The sequence below is a fragment of the Anopheles stephensi genome, chromosome 3 (assembly GCF_013141755.1).
Source record: "Anopheles stephensi strain Indian chromosome 3, UCI_ANSTEP_V1.0, whole genome shotgun sequence".
Classification (NCBI taxonomy): Eukaryota; Metazoa; Arthropoda; class Insecta; order Diptera; family Culicidae; genus Anopheles; species Anopheles stephensi.
This window is the reverse complement of record NC_050203.1, coordinates 70,124,956-70,141,828: the sequence shown is the minus strand read 5'-3', so window position 1 is coordinate 70,141,828 and position 16,873 is coordinate 70,124,956. Positions and strand designations below refer to the sequence as shown.

Below are 16,873 nucleotides of genomic sequence, written 5' to 3'. Positions count from 1 at the left end.
GGTGTATTAATTCGGGGTCCTTCACCAGACGGCATTTTTAAGGTTAGTTCATGGACACAACTTTATTTACAAAGTTTACATTACCGCGTTCTCTCTCACCTGCTCGGATCTGCTCACCGGCATTTGATCCCTCCCTGTAGTGTATATTCTCAGTAAGCATTGGCTTTGTGTTTTGGAACAAAGTTAAATCCATCTGGAACGGGTCCAAGCAGCATCTCACTGGAATTTAAATTTTGAAATGTTACGTTAATGGAGAGTTTTGGCAGGAGTATTCTACCGCTATATATCACCTTAATTTGACCCAATCGTTACAATTCGCTGATGCCATCAGTGTTTCCAAATCATCCCTTCCGCGATACGCTTCCGGCCGCTCGTTGATGCGTTGCGGGGGCCGTTCCAACAATCCGTACGGTACGTACCGGTACAGGAATGATTGCCACTCGAGCAGAAAGCGTCTCGTCGTCTCCACACCCTTCGTATCGCTGCCCCAATGCTCCAGCCCATAGTTTACGTATCGTTTCAACATCTCGAACCGTTCCCCGCTGGACGGATCGAGCGTTTTACGCTCCTTAATCTCCTGAAACACCCACGGCTTTATGAGCGCTCCACGGCCCACCATCACACCCGCCACGCTGGGACACTTCGAGCGAATCGTTTCATAATCATCGTAGCAAAAAATGTCCCCATTACCAAACACCGGAACCGATTGTGCTTGGCTGGCACACTGCTGCAAATATTCCCAGTCGGCGCGCTTCGTGTACCGCTGCTCCTTCGTACGCCCGTGGATTGTGATCAAACTGGCGCCCCAGCTTTCAAATTTCGGTACCATTTCGTGAGCGATTAGCTTGTTGTTGTAGATGCCGATACGTGTCTTCACGGTAAACTCTTTCCCGTAGTCCGCCAACACCCGGGCACAACTCTGCACCATCACTTGCAACACGTTCTGGCGGCGGAGCAGCGCACTACCCCCACCCTGGTTGAAAATGAGATCGATCGGACAGCCCGTGTTCAGGTCGATAAAGTCTACGTCCGCTTTCTCGGCAATGATTTGCGCGGCACAGGTAACCAGCTTCGAACTGTGACCGCATAGCTGCACCCCGAACAGGTCCTCGCTCGAGTGGCGCTTCGTAAGGGCCCACTCTTGGGTAGCACCGTTTATGATCGGTATGGCACATGCCATCTCACCGCACGTTATATCCACGCCGTACTCTTTGCAGATGCGCCGGAACGGAAGATTCCCGACCGTGGTCAGCGGGCTAAGGTAAAGCTTGTCGCGGAATACGATACGCTTGCGTTCTGCGCTGCGTAGCTTTATCATGTCCTCATCCGTGACGGAACCGGCCGGCTTGCTAGTTGCTTCCGACGGGTTATTGGCCGCTTCGGCCTTTTCCTTTTTGTCCTCGTTTTGAAGTCGCTCAAACTTGCTTACGATCCGGTTCGACAGACTAAAATTATACTTCCTTTTCCGAAGCGTGTGCTGAAGATCTGCAAGAAAGATCGTTTTATTTTGGAAAATGGAATGGAACTGATTGGAATTTGACTCGGTTACACTTACCCGGATTCAACCACGTCGACACAAGCATCGCATTATCGTGCTTATAATCGTCCGGATAAATGTTCCTGCTCTGATCGTCCAGATGCGCCCCGGCAAACCGGCACGTTACGCCAAAGCTGCAATAACCCTTCGTCGTATAGATGTAACACGTGCCATCGATGTCTTTCGGTTTGAGCTGTAAAAACTTTTCCAAATCATGGGAAAAGCGGCAGTTGGCGTTGGTACACTTTTTCGTTGCGTTTTCCCCCACATTTCCATCCAGCAACGATTTGCACAACCTGAGCGCATCCTCCTCCTTGAACGGTACCGTGCGTGATTTATTTTGACCACGATTTTTCTTCTTCTTGCCACCCTGTCCTTCCCCACCCTCGAAGCGACCTTTCTTTTCCGGTGGTTCGGTGGCATCGTTCGTGGTACCATTGGTGTTGTTGTTGGTGGTGGCCGTTTCGTCCTTTTCTACGGGTACATCAGGAACCACGTTTTCCACCGGCTTTTCTACAATGCGCGGTATGATGTATCTACGGAACGGGAAATGGCGCTTATAGGAAAATGAAAGAACATTATGAATGGGTTCAAATACTTACTCCGGCTTAATGTGGCATATTCCATCGTCCATCGTGCGGCCGGAGGGTTTAATTTTTCCACTGCAGTGCAAAAATTTCACAATCTGCCGGCTGTGCAGAGCAATTGTTTTGGTTTGCCTGCTGGTTTGACATTTCTAAACACGTGCTCAAGGTGACTATAGGCCGTGGTGGCAGGTGGTGAAATTGGGAACCGTTGACGTTTCGCAAGGTGACATAAAGGATCGAGTGGTGAATTTCCCAGTTTTAGCACGTTTAGCGCCAACAGTAAACGCGGTTATGCATCTCGCTTGCTCAACAGAAGTTTGCTAGAAGAGGTGAAAGAGAAAAACCTTCAAAACGAAGTTTACTGTATTACCATATGGTGCGATTCGTTGTTTGCACTATTTTTTCAGCAAATCAACACTATTTGGAAGGAGTTTGGAGGAAACAGAAGATTGTACACTCTCCTAGCCCATGAGGGTTAAAACTCACTTCATATTCACCACGCATTCCGCCGGTCTCTATAGTCACCTTGGGCGATCCACAATCTTGAAAGTCATTTTAATAAACCTTATCAAATTCAGGCGGCTTCGGCAAACAGCAGCAAACAATCGCGGAAGGTTCGTCGTGCTTCTTTTTTCCGTTTTGGTATCTTTCTCAAATAAAAAAAAGAAACATCCTGTTGCTGACGATAAGCGAACAAGCGAACGGTACGCCAAGCTATACTCTGTTCTACGTGGAAGTGTTTGCCCGTGCGCTTTATTCTAGTCAAGCATCGAACTGTTGAAGCGGTTTGTTGCAACAACCCCCATCTGTCTGAAGCCTGCTAGTGTCTGTGGGTGCAAAAAAAAAAGTTTGCGCTTCCGGAAAAGCGTATGCACAAATTGGCCACCTCCTCCTTGCTAGTGCGTAGCTGTGCGGTTGCTTTCTCATCACCTCGTTCTTCACTGTTGCAAGTAGCTGGTAGACGGAGCGGTAAGTTGCTCCACCAAGCATAGGGGGGCGGGTGGACCGGGTGCCGGGGCGAACGGGACTTGGTGTACACGTAAGAACACAGAAACTGGGTCTCTAGGTCCCTGGCTCACCGCACTACAGTTGTTGCGGCCTTTGTGTGTGTTTGTGTCTGTGCTTGTTTGTTGTGTGTGTATGTTGTTGTTAGTTACCAACCGGCGCCTACTTTTCCTTACTCTGTTACTAGGTTCGTTGGTTGGTGATGCTGAATTACGAAAGCGAATCAAATTGACGTGCCAAACCCTTTCTGGGCTTCGTTTTAGGTGTATTTTCCACTGTTTTAATCCGCCGCACCAAGTACGGTCGTCTCGCCATGCCCGAAGCAGCTGCTACGTCCGAAACGCAGCGCCGTTTTACCTATCCGGAGGCGCGCCGTGATGAGTCGGTGGTGGAAGAGTTTCACGGTGTGAAGATTGCCGATCCGTACCGCTGGCTGGAGGATCCGGATGCGGCCGAAACGCAGGCGTACGTGGAGAAGCAGAACGAAATCTCCAAACCGTTCCTGGACACGTGTCCCGAGTGGAAGAAGCTGAACGAAAAGCTGCGGAAGCGCTGGAACTATCCGAAGTACTCGTGCCCGTTCAAGCACGGCAACAAGTACTTTTTCTTCATGAACACGGGTCTGCAGAACCAGGAGTGAGTATTCGATCAGGTTGTGTGTGGACTCTTCATCATTCGTCTCTTTATCTCTCTCTTTCTCTCTCTGCCAGTGTGTTGTACGTGCAGGATAAGCTGGATGGTGAACCGAAGGTGTTTCTCGATCCAAACACACTCTCGACCGATGGCACGATCGCGCTGGTAGGTTCACGCTTTTCCGACGACGGTAAACTTTACGCGTACGGGTTGAGCCAGAGCGGTTCCGATTGGACCAAGCTGAAGATTCGTAACGTCGAGACGGGTGAAGATTTCCCGGAAACGATCGAGCACACCAAGTTTGTGACGGCCTCCTGGACGAAGGACAATAAAGGGTTCTTTTATGCGCGCTATCCGGTGGTCGACGGGAAGGCGGACGGATCGGAAACGGCCGCTAATGAGAATCAAAAGCTGTACTACCACCGGGTCGGTGAGTCGCAGGATAAGGATGTGCTGATAGCCGAGTTCCCGGAGGAACCCTCGTGGAGGCTGTAAGTGTTTCGCCGTGGGGCGGTGTAAAGCGCGGGAGGTTAACCGATTTTTCCCCGCAGGATGCCGGAAGTTTCCGATTGCGGTAAATATCTGATGCTGTTCATTATGAAGGGCTGCAAGGACATGCTGCTGTACTTTAGCAATCTGGAGAAGGCGGGAACGCTCGATTCGAAGCTTGACTTTGTGAAGGTGGTCACCGAGTTTGATAGCGATTATGATGTAAGATTACCGTTTTCCACAGAGGGAGAGAGCGAGACAGTAAAGCACTAATCGATGAATTGCCTTCTTCCAGTACGTTACCAACGAAGGTAACATATTTTCGTTCCGCACGAACAAGGGCGCACCGAACTATCGGATCGTAAATATCGATTTCGAGCAGCCCGAGATGGAACACTGGAAAACGCTCGTCCCCGAACATCCGAAGAACGTGCTCGATTGGACGACGTGCGTCAACAAGGATCGGATCGTGCTCGGTTACATCGATGATGTGAAATCGATGCTGGTGGTGCACAGCCTGGCGGACGGTAGCTTCGTTTCCAAGTTCCCACTGGCAATTGGTACCGTGGCCGGGTTCAGTGGCAAGAAGAAGTATTCGGAAATTTTCTACCACTTTGTGTCGTTCCTAACGCCGGGCATTATTTACCATTACGATTTCGCGGGCAAGCAGGCCGATGGAGCGACCGCAATGGAGCCGACCGTCTTCCGGGAGGTGAAGATCGAAGACTTTGACAACAGTCAGTACGTGGTGGAGCAGATCTTTTACCACAGCAAGGATGGCGAAAAGGTGCCAATGTTTATCGTGCAGCGCAAGCAGGAAAGGAAGGAACACAAACCGTGTCTGCTGTACGGGTACGGTGGGTTTAACATTTGCGTGCAGCCATCGTTCAGCATTACGGGGCTGGTGTTTATCGACTCGTTCGACGGTATACTGGCGTACCCGAACATTCGGGGTGGTGGGTAAGTGTTACCGAAAGCTCTTTCGGGACCGATCAATCATTTATGCTCTTCGCTTATGCTTGTGTTTCACAGCGAGTACGGTGAACGGTGGCACAATGCTGGCCGCCTGTTGAAGAAGCAGAATGTGTTTGATGATTTTCAGCACGCCTCGCAGTATTTGGTGGAGCACGGTTACACCACGCACGATAAGATTGCGATCCAGGGTGGTTCGAATGGAGGGTTGCTCGTAGGGGCGTGTATCAACCAGCGTCCGGATCTGTTCGGAGCTGCCATTGCGCAAGTTGGGTATGTAATCCTGAGATTGAGAGGTATTCTTAGCAGTGAATGTAGCTTAGTTTTGCCTCGTAGTTTGCTATGTGAGAGAGTTGCGTTAAAATGCTAAAGAAATCGTGAAGAATTATCTCTCATATCTTTGTTAAAAAGTGCTGTTGCTATTAATTGTAAATGTCAGCTGTCAGCCAACAGATGATAGAGCGTTGGAAATGGAAATCAACGAAAAATCTAATCCAACTTTTCCCACCTTCTACTCCCCACACACACACAGCGTGATGGATATGCTGCGCTTCCACAAATTCACCATCGGACGTGCCTGGGTGTCGGACTACGGCGATATGAACGAGAAGGAGCACTTTGAAAATTTGCTCCGCTACTCACCGCTGCACAACGTGCGCACACCCACCACGGAAAAGGAGCAGTACCCGGCGACGCTCGTGCTGACGGCCGACCACGACGATCGCGTCAGCCCGCTGCACTCGCTCAAGTTCGTTGCCGCCCTGCACCATGCCATCAAAGATTGTGAATACCAAAAAAATCCACTGCTGCTGCGCGTGTACAGCAAGGCGGGCCACGGTATGGGCAAACCGACGGCCAAGAAGATCGAGGAAGCGACCGACATCCTTACCTTCATGTACAAGACGCTCGGGTTGAAGCTTTCGTTTTAAAAGAACCAACCGAACGCGTACAGGAAACACGGATAGTAGCAGCACATGGTAGTTTCAGCCCCTCAACCTTTTATGTGACATTTGTTTAGTTTTGTTTTGTTTGTTTGGTTGGCGCAACAAAATTAACTCTCATCTGCATATTGTAATAATTACTCGATTTTGTTTTGGCTTAAGATGCACTCTTTACAAATAACAAGGCGGCTTCGAGTGCGTGCGTGCGTGTGTGAACGCTTTTGCATCGTTTGTCATCATTAGCGATTGATTTGTGGAGGAAAAAAGGCGAAAAATAAAGTATTGTTTAAAACTGAATTACGAAAGCTACAATTCAATTATTTCATCCATCATATCACCACCCCCCCATTTTTATTTTGTACTTAACCGAACCCTCCGTGCCTGGAGGGTTGAAAGTAGAGCTAGAGAAGGCGCGATTGCGTAAGCACTAAACCAAAAGTTTGTAAAATAAATAAATTAACCAAACCTGGCGACACTGAACTGGCGCGCTTACAACGAGCGAAAATAGTATCAAAAAAATAGGAAACAATGGAAATATGGCACATGCATCCTTTCTACCATGCCTAAAGGTGTGTCTGTAATGAGAAACAAACAAAGAAATGGGAATCTTTTTAATTTAACAATTAAATGATTAAATTATGGTAAGGTTTGTTAGTGTGATGAAAACTGCTAATATGAGTGAAATTATATACAACATTGAGAGAGCTAACGTAATCGCAACAAAAGCTGAGAAGATGCGCTGTATTAGTATCACCAAATGTAGCTATAAAATACAAAACACGCACACTAAAACAATTCCCCCGAAACTATCATTGTGTGCACGCGTTTGTTTTTAATATTTTGAATTTCGCTTGTATTGTTTTCCCTTTATTATATGCATCATTTCCAACGGGTAATCGACCTTCCGCTATCTCCACTTGCCCCCAATTATCCCTCAATATCCGCCGATTGTTGCATTCAGTTCATCCGTAGTTGTATTCTTTCTCCTTCTCCCCCATATATGTATCATTGAATGACGCTTAAACGACAACGCTTGCTCGCCCTCACTTTCGCGACCTAATATGTGTGTTTGATTTTTGCAATCACGCTATATGTATATGTATATATATGCATCAACACGCTTTACGGCTAAATACGTACATGGCTTTAACTGTATCGGTCCTTACGTCAAAGGATTCGAGTGATGGGCTTACAACGATGATGTAGTAGTAGTAGTCGAATGTTTTACACTGTCATCCAACGCACCCAACGTGAACAACTTGAAATCGAACAAACGGTTGAACTTTCTGGTAAAAGAATTGTACGCGGTAAAGAATGAAAAATCAGGCTTTCGTTTTTCTGCAAAATCTCTTCTATTGCTGGGACTAGTTTCCGAGTGTTGTGTTGTAACACATTTTTCATAATATTACGCTTAAACTGTGATAAATTATATATTCCGAACAGTTATGCCACCCAGCAGTCCAATTGGTTCGATTTCAAGGTGTCCGGCATTGCGTTTGAACCACCAGTAGCTACGAGATTGTGATGAGATTGAGCCGTTTTCTTAATAGTTTGGTATATAGTTTGAGTGTGTGTTTGTGTGTACAGAGAGGTTAGTTGCTGTTGCTGCGTTCCGCCACGATTCATTCGGAGGGTTGATAATATTGGCATTTTCTTGCTTGTTACTATGTCCACCGCTAACCGAACGATGGTTACCAACGGAGACAGGATAAACTGACTTGCTTTGATTATTGCATTTTCCACGTTTGGATAAATTATTGCCAGTGGTTTTGTAGTATATTGGTTAAAGATGTTCCCGTGTTGGTTTGCTTTCCTCTGCTCCCGTTTCATCATTATCCATGTATGATCGTCACCATACAGCTACGACGGTTAGTGTGTATTGTGAGTTGTAAAGACGATAAATCTCAACTGTGGAGACGATCATCAGTACACTTCACATTTAACGTGTTTCCCACCGGTTCGGGTGTGTTCGGGGATTTGATTTACATATGGGGGAGTGATTTTGTCTTGGTTTTACTATCTATCTATAGCTGCTTGCCGGTTAAGGTTACGATTTAATATACTTTAGTCTATATACGCGGCCACGGATCGACGAGGTGTCCGGGATGAGGGGGGGGGGGGGGAGGAGAAGGAACAGGTGAATATAATTAATATTTAATTTCTTTTAAAGCCCGATACACGAACTTTAACACGCACACGACGCCCGACGTTGATATTATGTTTTGATTATACAGATGATCCCCGGAATCTACTACATGGGGTGTGGGATTCGAATTTGAAAACAGGCCAAAATTTAAATGCCTACATTAAACAAGAAATTGCTCATGAAATCTCACTCCTGCACGCGGTACACACATCCCGTAAACTACAACGCAGAACAGAATTATTCGGATTGTTATAACCAGCTTTGCCTTTTAACAATACGCGCGCGCGCCTTATTTGTCATTATCGTGTTCGTTTTTTTTTGTGTGGTGTGTAACTGTTTGGATAACGCTTAACTTTCTTACTTTTTGGGAGCTTCGATTGTTTCCTTTCGATGATGATAACTTTACAATAGATGATATATTTATGTTTATGCATATACGTATGTACACACTCTCTAATTAGTGGGTGTGCAGCTGAAATGTGTATGTGTGCCGAGGAAATGCGGGGGGCGGGAACAAGACGGGGCCATATGGACTAAATGCGTTTAACTGCTTTTAACATCGCTTTCCGTTTCGAGCGTTTCTTATTGTACATATCTTATACTTTAGCTTTATATGTAGTTATTGTTGTTTTTTTCGACATATGCTCCCCCCATTTCGACGCCGACGCCTTCTAACACTCGCATATTATTCCTCTTCGCTTAGAATAGAATTTAAATAGATCACAAAATAAGCTTTACAACTTCAATAATTATATAGACAAAAATACCCGTGGGAAACTGAAAAAATATGTTGACAAAACTCCGTTCCGTTTTTTCTTTCCTAGTCGGCTTATGCTCACCGTCTCTCGCCAGACACATATTTATAGGCCCTTTCAACGTAGCTTGTTTTTTTTTCTTTGCAATTCTAAACACAAATCTTACGTTACGGGTTAGGCGGAATTTGTTCCGTTTCTCGTTTAATCAAATCAAACCTCCCTCCTCTGGGGGCTAAGACGTTTGTATTCTCGAACGCACTTTCCTTTTGGATTTCGTTGGATTGATTAAGGCGTTGGAGGAAATGAGGAAAGCAAGTAACGAGAGAGAGAGAGAGAGAAATCTATGCGTGCTACATGAAGTTATAACAATAGCTAGGGATTCAGTAAAGGCAGTTGTGACTTGCTGGGTTTCTGATAGGTCGCTCCTGTCCGCCATTTTTGTTTTATTGTTGCCGGCATGTGGTGCATACAGGGCACGATTATGAAAAGGATCAAAATTATGAATTCGATTATGAAAGGATATTTTTAAAATTAAAATAAAAGCAAATGGAAGCACTGTAGATTAGATTGCAGGGTTTCTCAGGCTAGTTCAACATTGTAACACACACATGTCAGCAGCGTAAAACGCTAATCCGACATCGTATGTAATTCAACCCCGTTAACCCTCTTTTCAACATCGGAAAACAGACTTTCAACTCCGTAAATTCCCGACAATGCAAAATGGCTAGTTGACGGAGCAATCAAGCAGCTTGGTTATAGACTTCCATCTCTGGATTTCTTAGACTTGATTTTTTTTTTCCCCGTAGCTGGATCCTGTAGTCAGACCTGCCTACGGGGAGGCGGTCTGGGTTAAATTTCATCCCCGGTCCTGCCGTGGGAAGACATGCGTCGCAAGCCTCTCGACCACCGGATCACCATTGATTAGAATCAATAACAATCAATTAAAACATTGTGCCAAAAACAGCTTCACCAATTAGCCATTTTCCATTGTTGAGTTGGAATTTTGCGGAGTTGAATGTTTGTTTTCGCGTGTTGAGAAGGGTTAACGAGGTTGAATTGCATATACGGTGTCATACTAGTGTAACAATATTGAAATGGTACGAGGGATAAGATTAATGCAGTGGTTTTCAAAGTTTTCTGACACATTCTCAAACTCGGTTTTTGAATCCACCACACAATTTATTGACGCTGTCCCGTGGTTTAATTTTGGAATTGAACGCTTCTGAACGCTTTTGAAAAGTCGTTTGAAAAGAAACTTTAAAAGCATACTTTTCGAAAAAAAATCGTTTGGAGCCATTTTTCTTAAGTAAAAAATAATATCCTCGAAATAGAACGATGTCAAAAATAGCTAGGAAATAGCTTCAGTAAACTATGGGCCGGATCTCAAACATATCTGGGAAAGCGTCAATAAACTGCCTGAACCGGGATCGACGAGCGGTACCACACACCTAATGGTTCTATGGCTCATTCTGTCTCCCCGTGTCTTTTTGAAGGCCGTGGGTAAAAGAATCAAGTATCGAACGTTCTAACGTGATATAACGCTTACAGCCTAGAGTCTAATTGTTTTTTATGATTTTGATTTCCTCTTTCTATTCGTGCGTATTATCGCGTACTCCGACCGTGGAGTTACGGAGCCTTCCCGAATGAACTAAACTGAAATGGGGAGTTTTTTTGATACATATTTACAGTCTCTCGTTCCGTTGTGTTTTCACCGAGTTTTCCCACTCGGTGGAGGGATCGGTTGTTCGCTTGCTTCACACGTTACACTTTCCGGTCTCACTAATCACCACTGACAAAGTCACCATAGCGAGCCCAGTGCGATACCCGCTTAGTTGTAATCGTAATCTACTTGATATCGTAAATTTTCCTAGCAGAGCAAAACAAATTGGAACGCGATGCGGCAGTTGGTTGGTTTGTTAGTAAGTCCGCGGCCGCCCCCGATACCAAAGCGAACATCCCCCGATATAAGCGCAGATGAGTGACGAATATTTGGTGAATATGGTGGTCCGGTCCCGCGAAAAGTAAGTTTGAGTGAGTTAGAGTAAGATTTTGGTTGCGGTTGGCCACCACCAGACGAAAGACGAATGGATGATAGCGCAAAACGAGAGAGAGAGAGAGAGAGAAAAAGAGAGAAAAACAGAGATGAATCATTTACAGTGAAATTTGTAACAACTACACCAGCAGATGGAGTGCAGCAAAGCAGTTGCAGCTTCAAACCCCTGAATACATGTAAATGGTTAGTGTCGTATGGGAAGGAAAAACGGATCACGCCGTCGACGGGATATTTTAATGAATTGTTACTCGATTATCGATATTTGTAAAGAAACGGTTAATACAAACGTAAAGTTAAAAAGGAAAAAAAAAATTTAAACAAAAAACTTACATATTTCCACAAGACAATAACAATACACCTGGTCCTGAGGTCCTGCGGAAACTCCTTTTTCAAATGACTTAAAAGTAGCAGTCGGTGTTGAATGCAACACAGTGTTTTCGCACTGCACTCTTGCTTTACTTTCCAATATTTGTCTTATTTATTTTTAAATAATAATGCATAATATGTCTGTGTAGTTAACAAAAAATATATATAAATCTTTAATCGTAACGTGTTCGTGGTTCGAGCTAACTTAGTAAGTTTAGTCTGCTACGCCGTAGGGATAATAAATAAAAATCTTTATCAAAAAAAAAGAAGAAAGATGAAAAACAGAAACCAATATCCTTCTGTCTTAATCGTTTAGATTCTAGCGATTACTATTTTCAGTACCCTTTCCCCCTATGATTCTGTCTGCCTTTTAACACATTTGACCCCCTGCGAAACCTATACAATATGACGACGATGAGGACCAAACTCCAATACCACCCGCCGGTTCGAGCTTTTTTATACGAATCGTACAACACACACACTCTCTTACTACTCTTACAGTGTAAATACGAATAAGCTAACTAGTTTAGAGTATCTGGGTGGAGGAGCTACAGGGTTTTTCTGATGGTAATGTGAAAGCATCGATCCTTTTAATATTTTTTTTTTTACCGGATGATACTGTAATTGTAGCCGATGATATTGATGACAGAGTGTGTTAGCGCTGACAGGCCATCTACAATATCATCTGCTACTATTACAATATCATCTGGTAACTGCACAATAAATTGATTCCCTGTCATCTGAGCCCCTTTCCATGTCAACTAGCTTTGTTTGCCATTTGATCTGAGAAGCCTTCGAAAAAGATCGATTCCTTTAAATTATCAACAGAAAAATCCTGTAAATTATACATAGCTTCCCCCATCGCAATTCAAGTATTACTAAAAGCTGCTGAACTTACATATGTATATCTGTGTTATGCTGTTCTTTTGTGGAAGCGCTTATGCCACAACATGAGGTTCTACAGATAATAATTGTACACAACGCAACACCAACTCACACAAGAATGAGTGTGGATTTTTCATCTGGCACTGGCACAATCATCATACCAGAAGAAGACATTTTTATTGCCAATTTTATAACGAAAAATCGTAATAAGAACGTTTCCTTTTATTAGGGAAAGAACGAAATAATTTGTTCGTTGATTGCCAAAAATATCCAAAACCATATTTTATGTTCCAAATGCATAAGGCAGCACATGAATATGCTCGTTATGTGATGTTTGATAGTATAGAAATTTTGCTCACTAAATTGTTTTAATACATTCACATATTTGAACCTTCACCGATGGGGGGGTGAAGGACCCCCATCCTTTTTTAACCGGGTTGCGGTTGGAAGATTACATGTGATGGAGGTGATGGATTAAGAATAATTTCAATGTGCAAACTATAATTAAACTACGTTTTTTCATTCTTCTTCTCTTCAACCAAGTGTCTGTCCGTTTTGAGTCCCTGTCACTGTTTACACACGCATGAAGGTGTTTCGGGTATTTACTGTCTCTGTTGTTCGATTGTAGCGATGAATATAAATAATAAATACATAAACTAAATCACATTGTCAATAACCTATCTACACAGCGCCCGCCTACACTGTACAGTCGCCCACCATAATTCGAGACGACGAATCGATCCAAATAGCGCCAAAATTGTTGCGCTCATCATTCTATTCGAAAAAAGGATGACTTTGTTTATTTTTTTTTTCCACCCCTGTAGATAAGAAGCTTTTCCTCGATGGTAGAGAAAAAAAATGTCCACCCAAAAAAACAACAAAATCCCTAAGGAAAGAAGCAAACATTGCTTAAAGCCGGGACTCAAAACCGATCACTCTCCCCGAGCTTGGCGCAGTGCATTGCGATCGGTTTCGGTGAGTGAACCATTGCTGCTGCCCTCGCTACCGTGACCAGAGGTGGAAGACATGCTCATCCCATTTGTGTCTCCCTCTGCCTCCTCCTCTTCCTCCGCCCCAGCACCTTCACCACTTTGGCGCAGTTGAGTGCGATGGTTTTGGTGCTGGTGGTGGTGGTGGTGGTGATTGTGGTCCGTGGCTATCGATGACGACGACGACCGGATGGAGATAGTGGAAGCAGGTGGTCCCAAACGAGAAGCTGCTGAGACGGCATCTTTCGGCCCTTGATCATCTTGCCCAGTGCCCGAAGAATTGAGCGACGTGGTGCTTTCGCTAATCTTGGTTGATGTGACCCGACGGATCATTACCAGCGGACTGCTGCGGCCACTGCTGATGCCACCGCCACCGATCCCCAACACGGTACTGCTGCCGGCACCACCAACACCACCACCACCACCACCGAGAAGGTGAACCGATTGGTCTATGCTCGAACAGCTGCTGTTCTTAACATAGATCACTTGCTTGTGAAGCTGATGTTGCTGCTGCTGCTGCTGCAGCTGCATATGGTGCTGCTGTTGCTTCCGTTGATTATGCCCCGAAGCGGACGATACCGATGAGGTGGAGGAGGAGTGGTACTGGTACTGGTGATGGAGTTGGTGATGATGAAGCTGGTGGAACTTGTTCGAAAAGCTTACCATTTCCGATGTGAGCGAATTTAGCGCCTTCTCGACAGTGGGCTTGTGGCGATCCCGGTCCGACATCGGAGAGGAATGGCCTGAGAATGCTACGGGGAAGACAAAAATAAAAAAAAAAAACACCAAGTGCGTTAATAAACGGGAATTTCGGGGAGGCGGCAAACCGGCATTTTTTCCAATCTTACTTCCAATATCACCGCTCGAGCTCGAATCCGTAAAGCTGGGCGTTCCTTCAGTCCACGTTGGGGTCGATCCTTCGACCGACGCTAGGGCCCCCCGCGAGCCGTAATTGCTATTGGATGATGATTCGACTGCTAAATGACTTTCTAATCTTATTTCTGATATACTGTTGGCGCACAGAGCGGTTGGTATATTCGATTGGGGTAATTCATTGTAGGCAAGTTCGTAAGGCGCGGATAGAGCATGAAACAGTGCGTGACAGTATGATATGATCGTACGGTGAGGATGACACGGATCGTTAATGAAGTTCGTGATGATGACGGTTATCATGCCAGCCGTCATTTTGTATTCCATTACGGGATAGAGAGAGGGAGAGAGTGAGCGTGCACGTTTAAGAACATCATATCGGTGTTTCGGGTGAGCATCGGGACGAAACATTGTTCGGGCACACAGCACGAGAGACAGAGAGTAAGCGGCATTCACAGGAAGGCATGAAGATGGCAGGCAAAACATAGGCGCCCCCACAGATAGGCGAGCAGACGATATAGAAAGAGAAAATAAAAGAGTGTAAAGAAAAAAGAAAACAAAATTAGTTTCATGTTTTTACGCTCACGTTCGGTTTTGAGTGTGTTTTTTTTATTTATTTAGATCACTTCATGACATATAGGAGTGCCAACTAAAAAGGGGTTAAATGAATTGCTGATGCGAGGTTTATGCTTGCTTCATAAACCAGTAACGGTAGGAATATTATGAGTGATAACTGTCTAGTAAGAAGTGCGATCAGTGGCAGTTGCTAACTCGACAAGACTGCCACAGGACTCAGTCTGAGAATCCAGGTTTGCAAAAATTAGGCCAAGGAAGCTTATAAATGGGAAGCGGTCCGGTGGTAGAGGCGATAACGGCGCCGGTCTTCACACGGCAGGACCGGGGTTTTCAAATCCCATCCAGACCGCCCCTCCGTCTCCGTACGCAGGGCTGACTACTTTGCTACGGGTAAAATTAAGTCACAGAAAGCCAGAAATGGCAGGCCGAGATCTCTCGAGGTTGTAGTACCAAAAAAGAAGAAGAAGAAGCTATATAAATGGCTGATCATGTTATTTCGACGTAGTAATTGAAATTATCAAAAAAAAAAACTCTTCTTCATTTACAGCGTTTTTGTCTTACTGTAATACTCCCAGCCCTGCTGCAGACGTATCTTATCTTGTCTGCACCAATTTGATGGTGGTTGGGTGAAGAAAAATGGGATTCAATACATAAAAATAAGATATAGGCAGTACGAGAGTTTTGTTTTTAGTATTCTCAAGGTACACGGATTCTAATTTATTTTTAATTTACTAATATATCTTGGACAGTTACTACTCAGCATATTATCGACTGTTACTATTACTAGTTTAAAGAGCAATAAACCTCCACAGGCATCGAATACATTTAGACGGGCTTCACAAAGTGAGACGAAAGCCCGCCATACATGTTCGAGAGGAAAGATGGCACGATCGCAACTAGTAGATGCAAGCACGACACAATAGTATTATTGTTCATCGCAAAACACACGGAAATACGCGCAGACAATGACAATGACAAATAATAAGCAGGCATGACAGGAAAGCGAAATGGTGTTAGTTCAATATGATTAGTAACATTAAACAGAGAACGTAGATTAAGGTATAAGGATAACGAGTAAGTGCATGCCCGAACAACAAAAATCGCAAAAAGACTCATGCAATGAAAACATCATTTTAGCCAAATTTTTGACGAACCAAAAACAGGTTCCATGCCATGCCATGCGATTTATTATCTTGATGCCGACATATGCCAATGGTTCGATCGAACGTTCCGACACGGCGCTTTACCACTGCCCAACGAACTAAACCGATGTTTTTTTAAGCGAAATTACTGTTGCCTCAGTGGGAATGTACAAGGTATGGCAGTCGAAAAATGGTTGCGTTATCCACAGAATCCGATCAGTCAGTCGGGAGAATAAGTCTATGAAGGATGTGCCTTTGTATGGCAGCAATTTTAAAGTTTATGGCAGATCAGTGAGACATTTTCATTAATTATGCTTCAAATTCAAATTTTAATTGTATTGATTCCTGTAAGAGATCTCTCCAAGCTCCCCCTAAAAAAGCAACAAGTGTTCGGTTTGGTTCGCTGGGCTGGGTGGCTGGCGTATTCGACGGGACATAAACAAGGAAAGAGAGCATCCATACACGCGTATTATATAAATTTTCTCGGAAGGTGCAGTCGAGTTTTGGAGAGAGGAACAACAAAGAGACGCTCACAAAAAAAAAAAAAACGGAAAACTCAGGGGAAAAAAGGAGAACCGAAAACCGAAAATGCACTCGTGTCGCATCGGTAGACGGCGACCATCATAATATCACAACCACACAGAGGAAGGAACCGTACGATGGGGTGACATACCTTATTGAGTCTTCTTTGTAGTTATCACTGCGACAGGAAGTGCTCCGCCGATCGACGGAGCCGCCGCCGCCGAGGCCGACACCGTCGCCACCACCGTGCCCGTTGCCTCCGATGCCGCTGGCGCCGGCACTGCCGATTCCGCTGCTGCTGCCCGTTTTATCATCCGACGAGTGTCGATGGCTACTGCTACCGTGCTCGGAGATGTCGTCAAAAGCGGGAGGAGGAGTGGAAGAACAGGAAGGAGATGTGCCTAG

The 16,873-nt window shown here is 44.9% G+C and overlaps 3 protein-coding genes across 8 annotated transcripts in view; 1 reads left to right on the top strand and 2 right to left on the bottom strand.

The window, feature by feature from the left end:
• Window positions 1–34: 34 nt before the first annotated feature.
• LOC118512537 (tRNA-dihydrouridine(47) synthase [NAD(P)(+)]-like) lies at window positions 35–2,281 on the bottom strand. Its single transcript, XM_036057107.1, has 4 exons — window positions 2,140–2,281; window positions 1,556–2,073; window positions 291–1,485; window positions 35–219 (listed from the first exon to the last, which is right to left on the bottom strand). Exons 1-4 carry the CDS (start codon window positions 2,169–2,171, stop codon window positions 150–152), a joined length of 1,815 nt encoding a protein of 604 aa, XP_035913000.1. The 5' UTR covers window positions 2,172–2,281; the 3' UTR covers window positions 35–149.
• A 364-nt stretch (window positions 2,282–2,645) lies between these two features.
• LOC118512536 (prolyl endopeptidase) lies at window positions 2,646–6,461 on the top strand. 3 transcript variants are annotated; one of them, XM_036057106.1, is made up of 7 exons: window positions 2,646–2,738; window positions 3,393–3,765; window positions 3,840–4,253; window positions 4,314–4,473; window positions 4,547–5,211; window positions 5,284–5,496; window positions 5,756–6,451. In XM_036057106.1, exons 2-7 carry the CDS (start codon window positions 3,443–3,445, stop codon window positions 6,150–6,152), a joined length of 2,172 nt encoding a protein of 723 aa, XP_035912999.1. In that variant the 5' UTR covers window positions 2,646–2,738; window positions 3,393–3,442; the 3' UTR covers window positions 6,153–6,451. The 3 variants fall into 3 exon arrangements, with proteins under 3 accessions (XP_035912999.1, XP_035912997.1, XP_035912998.1); XM_036057104.1 differs by having other exon boundaries at window positions 2,677–3,093; window positions 5,756–6,461; XM_036057105.1 differs by lacking the exon at window positions 2,646–2,738 and adding an exon at window positions 3,135–3,316.
• Window positions 6,462–6,484: 23 nt separating this feature from the next.
• LOC118512535 (phosphatidylinositol 4-phosphate 5-kinase type-1 gamma) overlaps window positions 6,485–16,873 on the bottom strand; it is a 47,484-nt gene continuing 37,095 nt past the window's right edge. For 2 of the 4 annotated variants that reach the window (XM_036057099.1, XM_036057101.1), the window contains 3 exons: window positions 16,620–16,869; window positions 14,207–14,367; window positions 11,572–14,110 (listed from right to left, as the gene is read on the bottom strand). In XM_036057099.1, the coding sequence (XP_035912992.1) occupies window positions 13,302–14,110; window positions 14,207–14,367; window positions 16,620–16,869 (1,220 nt within the window). In that variant the 3' untranslated portion in view covers window positions 11,572–13,301. Of the gene's footprint in view, window positions 6,740–6,981; window positions 10,933–11,571; window positions 14,111–14,206; window positions 14,368–16,619; window positions 16,870–16,873 lie in introns of those variants that run through there. The other 2 variants (XM_036057103.1, XM_036057102.1) reach the window with 2 other exon arrangements.

Coding starts and splice junctions, on each gene's coding strand:
- LOC118512536 (XM_036057104.1), top strand. CDS start 2,994: ATGCACAAATTGGCCACCTCCTCCTTGCTAGTGCGTAGCTGTGCGGTT. Junction 3,766..3,839: donor ACGGGTCTGCAGAACCAGGA/GTGAGTATTCGA, acceptor TCTCTCTGCCAG/TGTGTTGTACGTGCAGGATA. Junction 4,474..4,546: donor AGTTTGATAGCGATTATGAT/GTAAGATTACCG, acceptor GCCTTCTTCCAG/TACGTTACCAACGAAGGTAA.
- LOC118512537 (XM_036057107.1), bottom strand. CDS start 2,171: ATGGACGATGGAATATGCCACATTAAGCCGGA. Junction 2,074..2,139: donor ATATGCCACATTAAGCCGGA/GTAAGTATTTGA, acceptor CCCGTTCCGTAG/ATACATCATACCGCGCATTG. Junction 1,486..1,555: donor GTCGACGTGGTTGAATCCGG/GTAAGTGTAACC, acceptor TCTTTCTTGCAG/ATCTTCAGCACACGCTTCGG.